Raw genomic sequence first — 15,466 nt, 5'->3', positions numbered from 1 at the left:
AGCAGGGTTGGTTAGTGACAAAAGCTGCCACCACATACGTCACCTGTCGCCAGATCAGCCAGCGATATGAAATTTAATAGAAATTTCAACCAGTAGAGGGCATTGCTATGCATTTTTATAGCACAGTGCTGTATGTAGAATTCAAATACTTTGCACTAAAATGTCAATATTTGGACCTGAATCAATCAACAACACTACTTAACTCCCATATACACAGGATTTCTGCAGAAAAAAAATTGTTTTGGGGTTTACTTACTCTTTAACGGTCCAGTGTAGAGGCATAACCAGTTAAAAACTCCTTGTAGTACATTCAAGTAAGATTTGGGGATTTTTACTTTTACACAGTAGAATAGCTACTTATCAACTAAAAAATCTTTCTAGAAATTCTTCCACCTCTGATCCACATACTTTATCTGAAGCTAATATGAGGCTCCAGCTCTCTCAGATGAATAAAGTGAATATCTTCCAGGTGTTTTTTATTAAGAAATGTCCTCTTTGTGTTGGATCCTTCCTCTGAAGCTCAGCAAAAACACAGAGGAAATAAAAAAGAGGGAATTTTTGTCTCTAACGTGTGAAGATATTCTTGATTTGATGAACTCAGGCTGGCTTTAAGTGTGAATCTCCGTTTAATGAACCACAGTGAAGTTTGCTGCTCATTAACTGAAGTTAATGAGAGCCGGCGGTCGAATCAGAAACACCTCCCCATCAATAATCATCGATCAGACTTCTCTGGTTTCCTGCTGTTTTCGTTTTTTTCTTGACTTACCCGTTTCAGCTACATTTGATCTCAACAATCCACCATTTCATCCTAGCATTTCCTTTCCTCTTGTGTACCTCTTTTCCTCCAGCACACCTTGTTTTTATATTTCTTCTTCTCCCTTCTCCTTTTCTCCTCCTCTCCTATCTCGTCTTCCTTTCTCTTCTCTTCCTTTTCATTCCTGCCTTTTCCTCTTAAAGCCTGTTTATTACTGTTGGTTTTTAAAGCAGCTCCTTTGTTGTTTCTCCAGATATTTTGACAGGTTTTTACTGCTGATCTAATCCTCTTCCTCCTCCTCTTCCTCCTCCAGGTCTGTCTATTCGCAGCGTCTGCTGGCGAGCCGACCGGATCCTGGCGGGAACGCAGGACAGCGAGATCTTTGAGGTAAGAAAGGAGACTCATGATAGAAAATAGAAACCCAGCCTAATGCAGTTCCTCCCTGCAAAGACGTTTGTTGAAAGAGATTTATTTTGCTGGCTCCTCATTGGCACACACACAGTTTACCTCACTATAAGCACTGATGCAAGGTTGTAAGTTACCCTGTTACTTCAAAGCCCATATATGAAGATTTTTTACGTAAAACAGCTGTGCAGTGACTGAATAAAGCTTCCTTAAGTTTTGTTACTAAGCGTAAGAAAAGAAAAAGTTGGTTTTATTGTCATTGTACAATACGGGGTTACACATGAAGAATGAAACAATAAAATATAACAAAGTATATAAAAGTAGCATTGAAGGAATATGTTTTAAAACTTATATAAAACAAATATAAAACTAGAATCATAACTCCTAAAACCACAAATAGTTGTTTCTGCATTTCGGTTTGTGTACATATTCACCAAAAAAGAGATACAACATGCTAATCAGTGAGCTTAAGATGTGTTGGTAGTTTTAAATTGACAGAGCTGTTTCCCCCTACTTCCAGTCGTTATGCTAAGCTAGGCTAATCTTGTTGTTAATCTGTATTTAACATGCAGACATGAGATAAATCCTCGAGTTTGGTATAAATAGAATTAACATGAACATTTTTCATATGCTGCCATAATTGTATGCATACTTTTATGTCAACATTTAGTGTTTATATAGTGTTTACTATTTTAAAATATTTTGTTTTCAAAAGGAAGCAGTGTTAAAATTGTTGGCCTATCTTTTTTCATTTGTAAATTCTGTTTTTACCACGTTGCAGTTTGCGTGATACATCTTTTTTACACTGGGCAACTGTATAATGCATTTTGATGAAACATATAAATATGTTTCTAAAAATATGGGCAAAGAAATGGGCGATGCAGGAGCAGAATCTGGATTCAAATTTGATCAGCACTGCCTGATTTGACAGTTTAATCTGAGTTTGGTGTGTTGAGCTGGAAGGACTCATTGAGAACGGCCAATTGAGCTCCCCCAGCTGGCCATTAAAAGAATACTCGCTTTTCAGACCCAGAAACTCTGTCCTTTATATATACTGTCAATCTTGTTACACATTGAGCCTAGACATCTAATTGAACCTGGATTTCACATGTTTTGACCAACAAACATCAAATATGTGCTTACTGTGAGATGCATTTTTTATGTTTCAGTCTGCTTTCAGATTTTTAAATGATGCTGCCATAAAATGTTAACTATCGAGTTTGGGCTCAGTTTTAAATGTGTCTGTTGGTGTCTGTCCAGGTGATGGTGAGGGATCGAGACAAGCCACTGCTGATCATGCAGGGACACAGCGAGGGCGAGCTCTGGGCGCTGGACGTTCACCCTAAAAAACCTCTGGCTGTCACCGGCAGCGACGACCGCTCCGTCAGGTCAGTGCGAGGACACGCATCCTGGGAGCCCAGTACAACCACAGGCTGCTACAGGTGGATCACAGGTTTAGTGCCTTGCTCATGAGCTCTTTGTGACAGATTTCTAATGCGGTAATGGTTTCTGTTCATCCCCAGCATTTGCTCACTGTTTTCTTTTCAGTACTGCAGGAAAGTCCTGAGAGACCAATTATACATTATATAATGATATAAACACACACAGTCAGCTGCACACAGGTGATAATGGAAACAGCAGTAGTAAAGAGAAAGATGCTGACATGTTTGTTGCCGCCTGCTGATTCATGCAGCTTCTTAAGTTTGTTGATTTTCTTATTTTACTTTTCTTACATAATGCTATGTCAGTCAAGTTTTGCATTCTGAGAAGGCTTATATGCAGTGTACAGCAGTGGTGTGAGCTGGTTACAACAAGCCTACACACACACATACACTCAGACACCAGCTTTGTCTTTTATACACCCTACCAAACCATGACGGAGATTCGAGGCAAATATAGCACTGTTTCTAATTTAACATCAGTTGTTCTTTGAACACAGGCATATTTCCAAGGTTGCAATTGAATCACTCACAAGGGCCACGCTGCCTGTACCGTCTATATTTACGGCTGTTGTTCACAGTGACAATCATGGCAGATTTGACTAGAATTAACTGCACTTCACCCGCTTTGGGGGAGAGTTCCTGAGACTAAATATTTCTTTCTTGTGAAGAGCTGTGCTGTACTGCCTACAGTGAATACATTTGTCAACAGTGAAAATTGAAACAACAGTTCTGGGTCTGTATTCACTAAGGATCTTATTTTAAACTAGGAGTCCTCCTAAATGGTGTTTAAAATTCCAGCAAAGTTTCCTCCTTAGATTTTTTCACAAAGCTGCTGAAAGCCACTGAGGCGACGAGGCTCATTACCTGCAGCAGTGGAATGTAACAAGGATTTATTCTAGCAGGCTAAGGCTGTGTTCACACTGCAGGCAAAGTTTTTTCAGATCAGTTTTTTTATGACAGTGTGAACAGCACAAGTCACATGGAATCTGATCTTTTCAATTCTGATTTGGCTGACTTTCGTATGTGGCCCAATCAGATACAGGTCTGATTGAACATATTGGAATTCATGTGACTTTTATCTGACTTTGTGTGCGTGCGTGTCAGGTTATGGAGTCTAGTGGATCACGCACTCATTGCTCGCTGTAACATGGAGGAGGCAGTGCGGAGCGTGGCGTTCAGTGTGGACGGATACCAGCTGGCTCTGGGCATGAAAGATGGATCCTTTACTGTACTGAGAGTCAGGTAACACAAAATTCGACAGTGTATCAGGACAAACAAACTTAATTAAAACCTAATATTTCTTTGTTGTAATATGGCATGAACAGGGTATTTTTTTTATTTGTCCGTATCAGAGACATGACAGAGGTCGTTCACATCAAAGACAGGAAGGAGGTGATCCATGAGATGAAGTTTTCTCCAGACGGAGCATACCTCGCTGTTGGCTCCAATGACGGTCTTGTGGACATCTACGCTGTTGCTCAGAGATACAAGAAGGTAGGGAGGCACATCGGAGGGTTAGAGAACATGCACATTTTAAAACCATAGCTAACTTAAACACATTAGAAAAGGCCCCAAAAATACATTTTACAAAAACCTCCTTTTTTTAAACTTTATTTATCCCTGGAGGAAATTCCAGTTCGTCCTTATGTCACAACCTCTGACACAATACTGGTGGACTCAAATGCATGACTCTGGGACAGACAAAGATGTAGCTAAAAATTATATTTATCCAAAATAAAATTCAAACAAAAGGCGCTCTCAAGGAGGATCAACAAATCAACACAAACTTCAATTGAAACATAAAACAACCTGAACACTTGGCTGGAACACTTGATGATACTCTTTCTACCAACTGAACAAGACGAACTGACAAAGACAAAGGGAGACTAGGACTATTTATGCCAGGTGTAAGTGAAAACAGGTGAAAACAATCAGGGGCAGGGCAGACAATTACCAGAAAAACAGCTGAATAGGTTGTTTGTGAAAGCAGCTTATTACCACCCATATGTGCGTATTGTTTGGCAGCGACCTCTAGGGGCCAAAGTGATTGACATGAGCAAAGGAGGAAGTCAGGTGACAATGTATAAAGAGCGACAAAGTCCGCTTAGGGAGGAGATTTGATGGATGGGTCAATCATGGTGGTGGATAATTCTAATCAAGTAGTTTTAGTGCCTACACCTAACCACACTGCGACCATTTCACAATGTTAGCTAGGTGACGATGAAGGTCCAGTACCACTGTTGCTGGTACTCTCCAACTGCCATTTATGACGTTTTCGAAACAGTCTTATACGCCGTATTGAGAGTCATTGCCCATTAACCTATTCAGTCATTTAGGTATGAGGATGTGTTGAAAATTTTGTATGAATGAACCACAAGGTACAACGAAAAGTACAAAAACAAAAGTCCACCAAAAGTACTAACATAATGCCATAACATTATAATTCCCTCTGTCTGTCTGCCTGCAGATAGGAGAGTGCTGTAAATCCACCAGTTTCATCACACACCTGGACTGGTCTCTGGACAGCAAAATCCTGCAGACCAACGACGGAGCTGGAGAACGAATCTTCTACCGAATGCCCAGTGAGTCTCTACAGTCATGCCTTCAGCCTTAGGTTCCTCAAAATGTTGTAGAAAAAAGAGCCTGTATTTCTGTATTATAGGGCAAGGATACACATTGTTTTATAAACGGATCAGCTCACCCAAATTAGAAAAAAACAAAAAAGTTTTCATACTTATAAATAGAGTTAGTCTTTTTTTTGAGAAAATGGTCTTACTTTCTCTCCAGTTGGAGAGTATGTAACGATGCTGAAATACACTGCTAGATAAGTGCACACAAACACACACACACACGCACATACACACAGTCAGATTCATGCATGTATTCATAAGCTGAACTTCTCCAGTGTACCTGTCAGAGAAAGGACACACACGACTGACACAGTGAGGGAGGAGGCTGACTGTGATAATTTAAGATGAAGAGATAGAAATGTTTTTAAAGTTAAAATGCTTTGCAGTCGTAGTTGATACTTGTGGTTACCATGGTGACAGCAAAAGCTGTTAAATACTACATTATTTGAATCCGAGGTCAGCAAACACACCTTGAGCAGCTTTTATAAAGAAGTCATTCAATAATTGTCCTTTTTCCATCATGAAATGAACAACCTCCATCTGATTTCACACTGCACACACAGCCAGTAGTTTTCCACACAACAGCAGGATACAGTAAAAGGAGTTGGTTGTGTTGCTGAGGAGCCCGTCGCCTGCAGCTCTTTATCTAACAGCTCTCTGTGGCTGCTGTTGACTCTTCCATTACTCTCTGACAGATTTACAGCTCATCCACAGACAAATAATGACTAAAATGACCATTGTATTTCCTGTGGCTGTGCACAATAAAATCCATCACTTTGTTCTGCCACTTGAACGCTTTTAAGCAGCAGCAGTAGGAAATGTTGGGTTAGCAATAGCAGTAAGTGGGAGAGTGAAAAGTAAACAGTGGAGTGGATATCAATGAGATAAAATTACACTGGATTCCATGCAGCATTGTTTCCTGTGAATCCCTTGTCCATGTGTTGGCAGTTTGGAATGGCGAACTCCGCCACTAACAATGAAGACTACCTTGTAGAGAAATAATTAAAGAATGTCAATGAATTGAACGGCTGTAGCAGAAAAAAAGTCTGACCATTAATAGCATAAAAAATGTGGTCTGATGAGGATTTTAACTTTCAGGACAGAAACAGGGAAAAAAACCATCCTGGAGTGAATGACGGATAAAAGAAAGAAGGAAGGAAGTAAGGAGGAAAGAAAGGAAAGGCTGGATCATACCACTAAACATTCATTTAGATGTCAAAGCAAACCGAAAACACATATGATGTGTTGCCAACTTGCCAATGTAACAGGCTGTTCACAAGATTTCCCACACAAAACTTCCACCAGGAGAAACCAGCTCTGCAGCTTGACCCAGAACAGATTTCAGCGTGGAAGATTAAAATCTGCACCATACCCACATTTCCCTTTCCCGCTTTTGTCTGTTGCAAGTGATTACTGATAAAAAAAATTGCAAATAGGCTGTTTGTTATCATTAGCATCTACATTAAGATAAACTGGTGCACGCTAATACATAAAACTCCGCAGGAATTAAAAAGGTATTTTATTATTTCAGATTTAACATTCACACGCTGTTTTCATCCTCCTGCAGTGGGGAAACCAATTGTCAGTAAAGAGGAGGTGAAAGGTCAGTGCTGGGCATCCTGGAGTGGCGTTCTGGGCTCAGAAGTCAGTGGCATCTGGCCTAAATACTCTAATCTAACAGAGATCAACGCCGTGGATGCCAATCACGCTGCTGCTGTGCTTGTTACCGGAGACGACCTCGGCCTTGTTAAGCTGTACCGCTTCCCCTGTCTGAGGAAAGGTCTCTAGCTTTCTTTCCTTCTTTGTCTTTTGAACTTTCTTCTCCCTGTTTTGTTGTTAAATGTGAGTTGTCTATTCTCTCCAAGGAGCCAAATTCAAGAAGTACATTGGTCACTCAGCCCATGTGACTAATGTCCGCTGGTCACATGACCTGCAGTGGGTGCTGACCACGGGTGGGGCTGACCACGCCCTCTTCCAGTGGAGGTTTCTACCAGAGTCAGTCATGAATGGAGGACTGGATATCAACATACAAGGTAGGGAAACAGGGTAGCGTTGAGTGAAGCAGATTAGAGGATGACGAACCAAGTAGGGGTACATTACAACAGAGTAGACAATGCTTTCCTAGTTACAGGTTTTCTTGAGGGGGGTTCAGAGGTCCTTGAGCAGGTTTTCTGAGGTCCTTTTGTGAGCTCCTGTGGTCAAACTGGGCTTGAGGGAGTTTTAGGAGGGGTTATGAGAGTTCCAATGTTTTTCATTGAGGCATAATAGATCCTGAAAGTTTGAAGGGTCTCGTCAAGGATTTCAGGTTTTCTGCAAAAAGCTTTAGAGGTCACATCGACCGTGCCAAGGGTGGCGCCAGGTTGTCTTGAATAGACTTGAGGAGACCTAATGAGTGTTCCAAGTGTAAGTTTCTTGGATAGGTTTCGAGTGTCCTGTATTAGTTCCAGGTTTTCTTGAGCAGCTTTAGGAATCTTAGTAGAAGTTCCAAGTGTGTGGGAAGTAGTTCCGAAATTACGTGACTATAGGGGTCGTTGTGCAAGTTCCATGGTCTTGTTAGTGTCTCATGTTTGTTTTTTTTGCGAAGGCTGTAGACTTAATGACAAGGGTCCAGTAGGTTTTCTTGAGTGGGCTTTAGAGGTCTCCGTGAGAGTAGGTTTCAGTTTTTCCTAAGAGATCCTTTATGTGGTGCAGGTCCTAGACAGGTTCTTTTGAATGGTTCCAGGTTTTCTTTAGCAGGCTTTAGGTTATTTTGAATCAGCAGACTTCAAGAGAGTTTGAAGTTCTTGGTGTGCTTTAGGGGGTCTCTGGAAAGGAACTGGTAAGTTGTTTCTGCTTTGAGGCTTCAGAGATTCACATAAGAGTTACTAAGGTCCTGAAGATGGTTCAAATTTTCTTGAATATCTTGAGTCCCATGAAGGGATACCTAAGTGGTCTTACTTGAACTAATAAGTAGCTCTGCAGTGTAATAAATGTTTGTAATGAACATTTGAAGGTTCACTTTTGTCTTTATTTTCTCCATTTACCAAATTTGTAGTTGTAGATAATTGAGTTAAAAAGAACATGTTTATCTCTCTTTCTCGTCTCTCCTTTGTAGACAGCCACGGAGACTCCAACAGTGAGGAGTCGGACAGCGACGTGTCGGATGTCCCGGAGCTTGACTCCGACATTGAGCAGGAGACACAGATCAATTATGACAGACAGGTACGACCTGGAGTTTGGACTAGTTATTTCTATGGTGATCCATAGTCCATAAGCAAAATGCTCAAAAGTGGTATTACAGAGCAGCTTTGGACATGTATGAATGTTTTTACTGCTGAGTGTGTTTTAATGGAGGCTCCACTACATCAGCTCCTCATTCATATTCCCATCATCCACAGCGCAGCAGGGCTCAGTGTGGTTACCATGGTGATCTTAAAACACGCCTTATCTCTAATGCCAGAAGCTGCCTGGCAGACGTCTGTGTAACTACTGTTCGTTGGGCGCCGCCAGTGCTGCAACAATGTGCTGTTTGTAGATAGAGCTTAAAGAGTGTGTGTGTGTGTGTGTGTATGACAGACAAAGAGAAAGACTCCAAGTGTGTTTAGATTTATCAGAAGCTCCAAAGTTTAATTGGAAAGAGCAGGAAAACATGGATTATTATTATTACTGTATTCCCTTATCCTTCCTGCCTTTTTCCTTCCTTTTTTGCCTTTCCCAATATTTTTGCCTTTGTGCATTATTTGCCTCTGAAATGGAGTGGAGTAGAAATATAAAGTAGCAGAAAAACTACAGTAGTTACATTCCACCACTGTGATTACCACAGTCAGATGCCGTTCTATTGCGTTACGTTTAGTCTTTAACAATCCTGATTGAGAGTCAACATTAGCTTGACACTATTATGACAGCTACACACATAAATAAACTATATTAACTTGTTAACTGTCTAACATTATTACTGCAACAAGTCCAATATTCGGGCATTCTCATTTTGACTTTTCATCGAATGCCTCTACCAGTCAAAGTATTTTTCACTGAAATATCTCAAAATGACATTCTTATTAGCCTCAGTTGTACAAATGTTATCATGAAGGTGATAGGCATGATAAACATTATTCTTTCTAAACATCAACATATTAGTATAGTCATTGTGAGTAAATTAGCATGCTGATGTGCATTTAGCTCAGTGCTCCATACAGAATGACAGAGCAGGGCTGTAGACTCTTTTTGCAGTTGTAAATGAATGCCTCTTGTAATAAATACTGAGATTACACCCACTTTCTAGCACTTATGGAATATGGAAATGTGTGTTTTTATGCTATATTTTCATTATTTTACTTATAGGTTATTATAAAAGTAAGATAAACAGGAAGGTTAATGGTTAAAGCTCAAAACCACCCAGGAGGATGAAGAAGATGTGAACTATATTTTGATAAAGAAAATGTTGGGGAGAAAACAGGGAGTCTAGATTCCAGTCACATTGAAATGGTCTGTAACTCGCTGCACTGATCCACCATGACGCTCCAAAAATATGCAGTTTTGTAGATGGAAAGCAGCGTGAAAGTGGAGCGCTGCCAGTCCCAAACCTCCTGGGAGCAAAGTCTCTCCCTGTGAAACTCTCAGACGGCTGAAACACGCCAACTCACCCTCAACAGAATAATTTGCATGGAAAATGAGCGGGCCTATTCTGTGCTGAGGGCAGAAACACTGCAGAGTGCATCATTCTCTCTAACCAATGAAGGAAGGCAGAGGACAGTATATGTCAACTCGTTATGCTGAGATAATGTATCGATGATTGTGTTGTGCTCAAAGGTTTTCAGGAGATGATTTATAATTTAATTTTCCTGATATACAGAATTTAAGAATGATGATGATCAGCGAACCCAAAGACAGTCGCTGCCTGTGTTAGACGTTTTACAGTTGCAGTAGAATTTCTGTCAGTGAGACATTCTGAGGCTTTGTTATGTCAAACATTATTGATAGTGCAACTTGAAAAATAACTATATCCATTTTTTCATTTGCTCTTCAAGTTGGTTCTATCTGGGGGGATAATCAGGCCCTGAGTTTTAGAGCTGCAATTCCATGAATTCAGTAAGTTAGCTCTGGGCTACATTGGATCCCTGTTTTTAAAGCTTATATTTGTTTACATTTTAGAATCATTTAAAAGTATGCTGAATTAGCTATTAGTATCTCCTGTTTGCAGTGTACCCATGGATGTACAGACAACTGTCACTGGATTACTTTTATACTGATGAAAACTTGAAAATGTGATGATTCTCAGGCTTATCTCAGTTATATTGTCCTTTTTTCTATGATCTCTAAGCAGATTTATGTACATTGATTCACCATGGACGTCAGGGATGGTAATATCCTCGAAAAGTCACACTGAATCTAAAAACTTGATTTGAGTGAGTTCCGACTCCAAGAAGCAGTGTGATTTTTGACGCCAGTTGCTGAAACCAGGCGTTTGACTCACCTCTGTGAGCTCACAGTCACTGCTGCAGCTGCAGCTGCAGCCTGTGACTTTCGTGTTGTTTTCACCATCTTTCTTTCACATCCTATTACATTTTTCGCTCACACCACTCTAAAAAAAAAAAAAAATTATCAGTATGTTGTTTTTCACACTTTAATGTTGACTTTTAGTTGTTATATTATGAAACAGCCTTTTTTTGTAGGTGTGAGAAATTAAAGTTTCTTCTGTGTGTGTTTGTGAAGGTGTATAAGGAGGACCTGCCTCAGTTGCAACAGCAGAGCAGAGAGAAGAAACAGCAGGTTGGATCTCTGAAGAGACAGAGAGGACCAGCTCAAGGCCTCCGGCTGCAATTTGTGCATGGGTAACATATCAGACTGTGTGTGTGTGTGTGTGTGTGTGTGTGTGTGTGTGTGTGTGTGCGTGTTACTTGCTGGTCTCATGTCTGAATTAGCGCCAGAGTTACTTAAAAGTCACGTAAAAGACACAATGGGAATCAGACAATCTCTCTGGGTCAGACCTAATAACATTTCTGTAACACTTCACAGCCATCTGGCTTGGATGGCATCAGCCTATTAAAGATACAGCATCACAAGGTTAAATACAGAGAGAGAGATTAAACTCATGATTGAGATCACTGTAATACATTTCTCATCCAAGTGTCGTGTCTTTTGTTCAAAGAAAGTAAAATCAGTTTGATAATGAAACCCTGTGTGTAGTGTTGTTGCTGTTATAAAGCCCTGACAAGCATTATCAAAAACAGATCACTTTAACAGAGAGATGAAGCTAACAATGTTACATATTCCTTTAATAGCACATGTTCTAGTCTGTGCAGAGTTGTGATTGAATCAAATGCAGAATAGAACTGATTGAATGTCCCATTAAATGATGTTAGAGATTGCGTGCGTCACATTATGGTGGCAATATTGGCTGCTGAGTGTTTCCTAGTCAAAAAGCCTGGAATTAAAAGCTAGTTTTTTGAGGCAAGATAGGAATTTTACATAATTATCATTGTAATAACTATTATTGTTGGCTGATTGAATAATTGACAAACTATTTCATGATTCTAAAACAATACAAGAGCCTCTCCGTGCCCAGTTTAAGAGTGATAGCAGTTTCTAATCCTGTGTTTTTGGTTATAATACAGGAGTGACCTTTTTTGTATAAAGAGTAGACAAGATATATTTAATTCTGCAAATGAAACTACATGCAGTTTGGAGAATCAGACAGGAGCATTCAGAATATGTTCACTGCTTTACCTTAGCCCTTTTTGACAGGAAACTGAAGCTTTTGTATGACTGTCTCCAAAGCCACGAGTCTCCTGTGATACAAAGATTGGATCTGAATTAGTTGCTGCGGCTTGAGGCAGCGGTGGACCAGCATCCTCTGTGTTCTGTGAGGAAAAATGACTGTTTTTGTCAAAGGAGTCTCGTGGCTTTGAAAAGTGTGATATAACAGATTTACTAAAATATCTCACTGGTGACCCAGGTTAGTTTGGATGTCTCATACATGGTGCAGATATTCTGTGCTCCTAGGCGGACCTTTGTTTAGACTGTCTATCACATTCCTGACCTCCTGTTAATGGCTTTTATATTGTGAATGGACTGGCTGGAGTCCACTGTGCGGCCTGTAGTTTTAGCATTTGCGTTTGTCACAGTTTCTGTAACAGGATGGTATTTTACGGAGGGGGTTGTTAGCCTTGCACCCACTGCGGGGCCAGGAGCTGCTTTTCGTCCGGCCTCTACCCTGAAACCTGCCTGGCTTGGTTAGACCTGCTGGTGGTATGTCTTCAGAGTCACAGACGTTCAGATGGCGTGGCAATGGATGGAAAAATCTTTACTTGTAAATAAAGTATTAACTCAAGCTGTCAGATAAATATGGTGAAGTAAAACTTTTTAGGAGAGAAAAATGTGTGAAATGTTACATTCCACCATTAGGTAACCCTAATGGTGAATGCTCTGTATTGTGTGTGTGTGTGTGTGTGGGTGTGCAGATACCGCGGTTATGACTGCAGGAACAACCTGTTCTACACTCAGGGGGGGGAGGTGTTGTACCACGTGGCGGCGGTGGGCGTGGTCTACAATCGGCAGCTGCACAGCCAGCGCTTCTACCTCGGACACGATGACGACATCCTGAGCCTCAGCATCCACCCGGTGAAGGACTACGCTGCTACGGGACAGGTGCATACACACACACAGCCTGTAAATGTTTGAATGCAATTAGTGGATTTCAAAAGCATGTGATGTGTGTGTGCAGGTGGGGAGGGACCCAGCCATCCATGTGTGGGACATCCAGACCCTGAAGTGTCTCTCTTTGCTGAAAGGTTTCCATCAGAGAGGAGTGTGTGCTCTGGACTTCTCAGGTATTCTGTGTGTGTGTGTGTACTGATACTCCCTCCCAGATGCCTCACTTTCAGCCTTGATGTCAATATGCCAGTCAGTCAGTCCACCACTTTGATCCAGACTGAAGTCTCCCTATAATTGTTGAACAGAATGCACATTCACATCCCTGTGCCTCTTTATCCTAAACTCTGTATTTGAATTTACCCAGATGATTTTGTATCTTTAAACAATGCCAGGTCCTTATTTAATGTCTGTTTTGGATTTTTGTAAGAATTTCCTGGAACATAATGATATACAAAGTGATGGATGGCATGATGAACTGATCTAACTTCCCCCTAATGGGGCTGGTTTCCTTTGTTTTAGTTGTTTTTTGGTTTCTTTTTCTCCCCTTTTGTATAAATTCTGTATTTTTTGTCTCTTATTGTTATTTACCTTATTTATTTTTAATAAATATTATTTTTCTAAAAGACAAGAGATGTTTAAAAAAAACCACACGCACACACATTCACGTCCCACCCCTTTTTGCTCCACTGTCCAATAACAGTTGAGCAAGCCTCGGTCAACTTCCTCCCTTCCTGTACGTAGATATGTGCGAGGCTAGTCTATGTTGAAAGACAACCACATTTTGAAGATAAAAAAGATAAAAGTGATATGTAGTCACATCTTAACTTAGCTTAAGTTAGCTAGCTAATGTAAGCAAAACGTGAGCTAACTAGCTAGCTAATCCACGTCAATCGTTAGCTAGCTGGTTAGCTGTTTATTTATCCATTTAAATCCCACAAATCCCCAAAGAAAAGCAAAATTATAAACTGTACCCTGTCTGCTTGAGTTGATACAACACACACAGTCAAACTGCATTGTAAGAACAGCTCCTGGTCTGGGTTCAGGTCTGTCCATTTAGGTTCTTTTGTGTTCACCTTGTTTGAGTACATGCTAAACTCCAGCTGTAGTTTCTCTCTGTCGGCGGCTCTTTGCTTTGTGAAAAAGGTAAAAACCTCTTTCTGTGTTCCTGTTGCAGCTGATGGGAAGAGTCTGGTGTCAGTGGGAGTCGATGACGGACATTCAATTGTAGTCTGGGACTGGAAGAGAGGAGAGAAACTCGCTACTGCCAGGTACTGTAAAAAACTACAGCTAATACCGCTGTAAGATACCAAGAGGTTCATACACTGTAAAAAAACATAGAACTGCAATTGTTTATCCTGCATGTACTTGTGTCTCTTCTTCTTCAGAGGTCATAAGGAGAAGATATTTGTGGTGAAGTGTAATCCCATGCTGATGGACAAACTGGTCACTGTGGGAATCAAACACATCCAGTTCTGGCAACACGCAGGTAAAATGTCAGGAAGGATGTTTGACCCTTTAGTCTGAGACAGATCCATGTAAGTAGGGCTGTGTATTGGTAAGAATCTGGCGATATGATATGTATCACGATACAGGGGTTACGGTTCAATATATTGTGATATATTGTGATTTAATAATGAAAATCAAATTTCAAGGAAAACTGTCATAGTTCAAAAAACACACCACCATATGCATAAAACCGGGGTTAAAAAGTTAACTTATTTGTGTAACCAGAACAGTGGGATCTGCATTTGTATTCATCACAGTCGATGTAACGTTGCTATCTAGCAGTTAGGGGTTTAAACATAAGAATTGATAGTGTTTTTGAGAATGGATACAATATTGCGATAAAATATTTTTAGATATTTTCTTACACCCCTACACGTAACTGCTGCAGGATTAGACAGTACCTTATTTCACTTACTCTTGTGACTGCAGCAAAGTCGTTTTTTGCGTGCTTATACTTTTTAGATTTTTAGATTTTTGTGAGAGTTCGACCTGAGGGTGTGGCCAGAGGAAAGACCATTAACCCCACAAGAAGTTCTTAAAAAGGGATGGAGTCAATGCTGTTGTACAGTAACAACTTCTTGGGGTTTCTTTCAGGAGTCCAGGTTAAAGGGGTCTAATTCTTCTTTCCTCATATGAAATTCTCCACTTACTGTTTTCGGGTGCTGTATTTGCTGTTTGTGTTCTGTCTAATTCCCAATATGCCCACCATATTTATTCTCTATTGTCCTTTGGTGACCTTTTACTGCTGCAACAGCTGGTGTCCCATAAGAGACAATTAAGTCTTGAATCTAAAGTGAAAATGTTGTGACCATTAAGCCAGGAGTTGGTCCAGTATCAACTTGTACAGGGTGATGTAGAAACTTGAAGCCACCACTGCACATCCACTGAGAATGGACTTTACAGTGAAGTAGGAGACATCTTGTGTCCAGAAGGAAAATTTTAGAAATGAACATTTGCATATTCAGACATTCTGGAAGTTTTATGGATTTTAATGAGGAAATTATACTGTTTTTGCAGAAAAGAATTAAAAGACACACATTATTGTTCCAAGCAGACTATTTGTATACATGTCTGGAAGGGATCTTTAAATTTAATGC

At 40.4% G+C, this 15,466-nt stretch overlaps 1 protein-coding gene across 6 annotated transcripts in view; it reads left to right on the top strand.

Annotated features, from left to right (window-relative positions):
* Positions 1-15,466, top strand: part of LOC127350207 (echinoderm microtubule-associated protein-like 6) — a 96,670-nt gene that overhangs the window by 38,864 nt on the left and 42,340 nt on the right. For 3 of the 6 annotated variants that reach the window (XM_051376628.1, XM_051376619.1, XM_051376611.1), the window contains exons 7-19: positions 1,068-1,141; positions 2,420-2,547; positions 3,706-3,843; positions 3,954-4,095; positions 5,069-5,183; positions 6,799-7,011; positions 7,097-7,264; positions 8,326-8,432; positions 10,923-11,041; positions 12,671-12,857; positions 12,934-13,039; positions 14,038-14,131; positions 14,249-14,349. In XM_051376628.1, coding sequence (XP_051232588.1) covers positions 1,068-1,141; positions 2,420-2,547; positions 3,706-3,843; positions 3,954-4,095; positions 5,069-5,183; positions 6,799-7,011; positions 7,097-7,264; positions 8,326-8,432; positions 10,923-11,041; positions 12,671-12,857; positions 12,934-13,039; positions 14,038-14,131; positions 14,249-14,349 — 1,692 coding nt within the window. Of the gene's footprint in view, positions 1-1,067; positions 1,142-2,419; positions 2,602-3,705; positions 3,844-3,953; positions 4,096-5,068; positions 5,184-6,798; positions 7,012-7,096; positions 7,265-8,325; positions 8,433-10,922; positions 11,042-12,670; positions 12,858-12,933; positions 13,040-14,037; positions 14,132-14,248; positions 14,350-15,466 lie in introns of all 6 variants that reach the window. The other 3 variants (XM_051376593.1, XM_051376603.1, XM_051376583.1) reach the window with 1 other exon arrangement.

The sequence above is a fragment of the Dicentrarchus labrax genome, unplaced genomic scaffold (assembly GCF_905237075.1).
Source record: "Dicentrarchus labrax unplaced genomic scaffold, dlabrax2021, whole genome shotgun sequence".
In the NCBI taxonomy this organism is placed as follows: domain Eukaryota; kingdom Metazoa; phylum Chordata; class Actinopteri; family Moronidae; genus Dicentrarchus; species Dicentrarchus labrax.
Note: the sequence above shows the minus strand (reverse complement) of the source record. Positions and strands in the feature narration are given on the sequence as shown.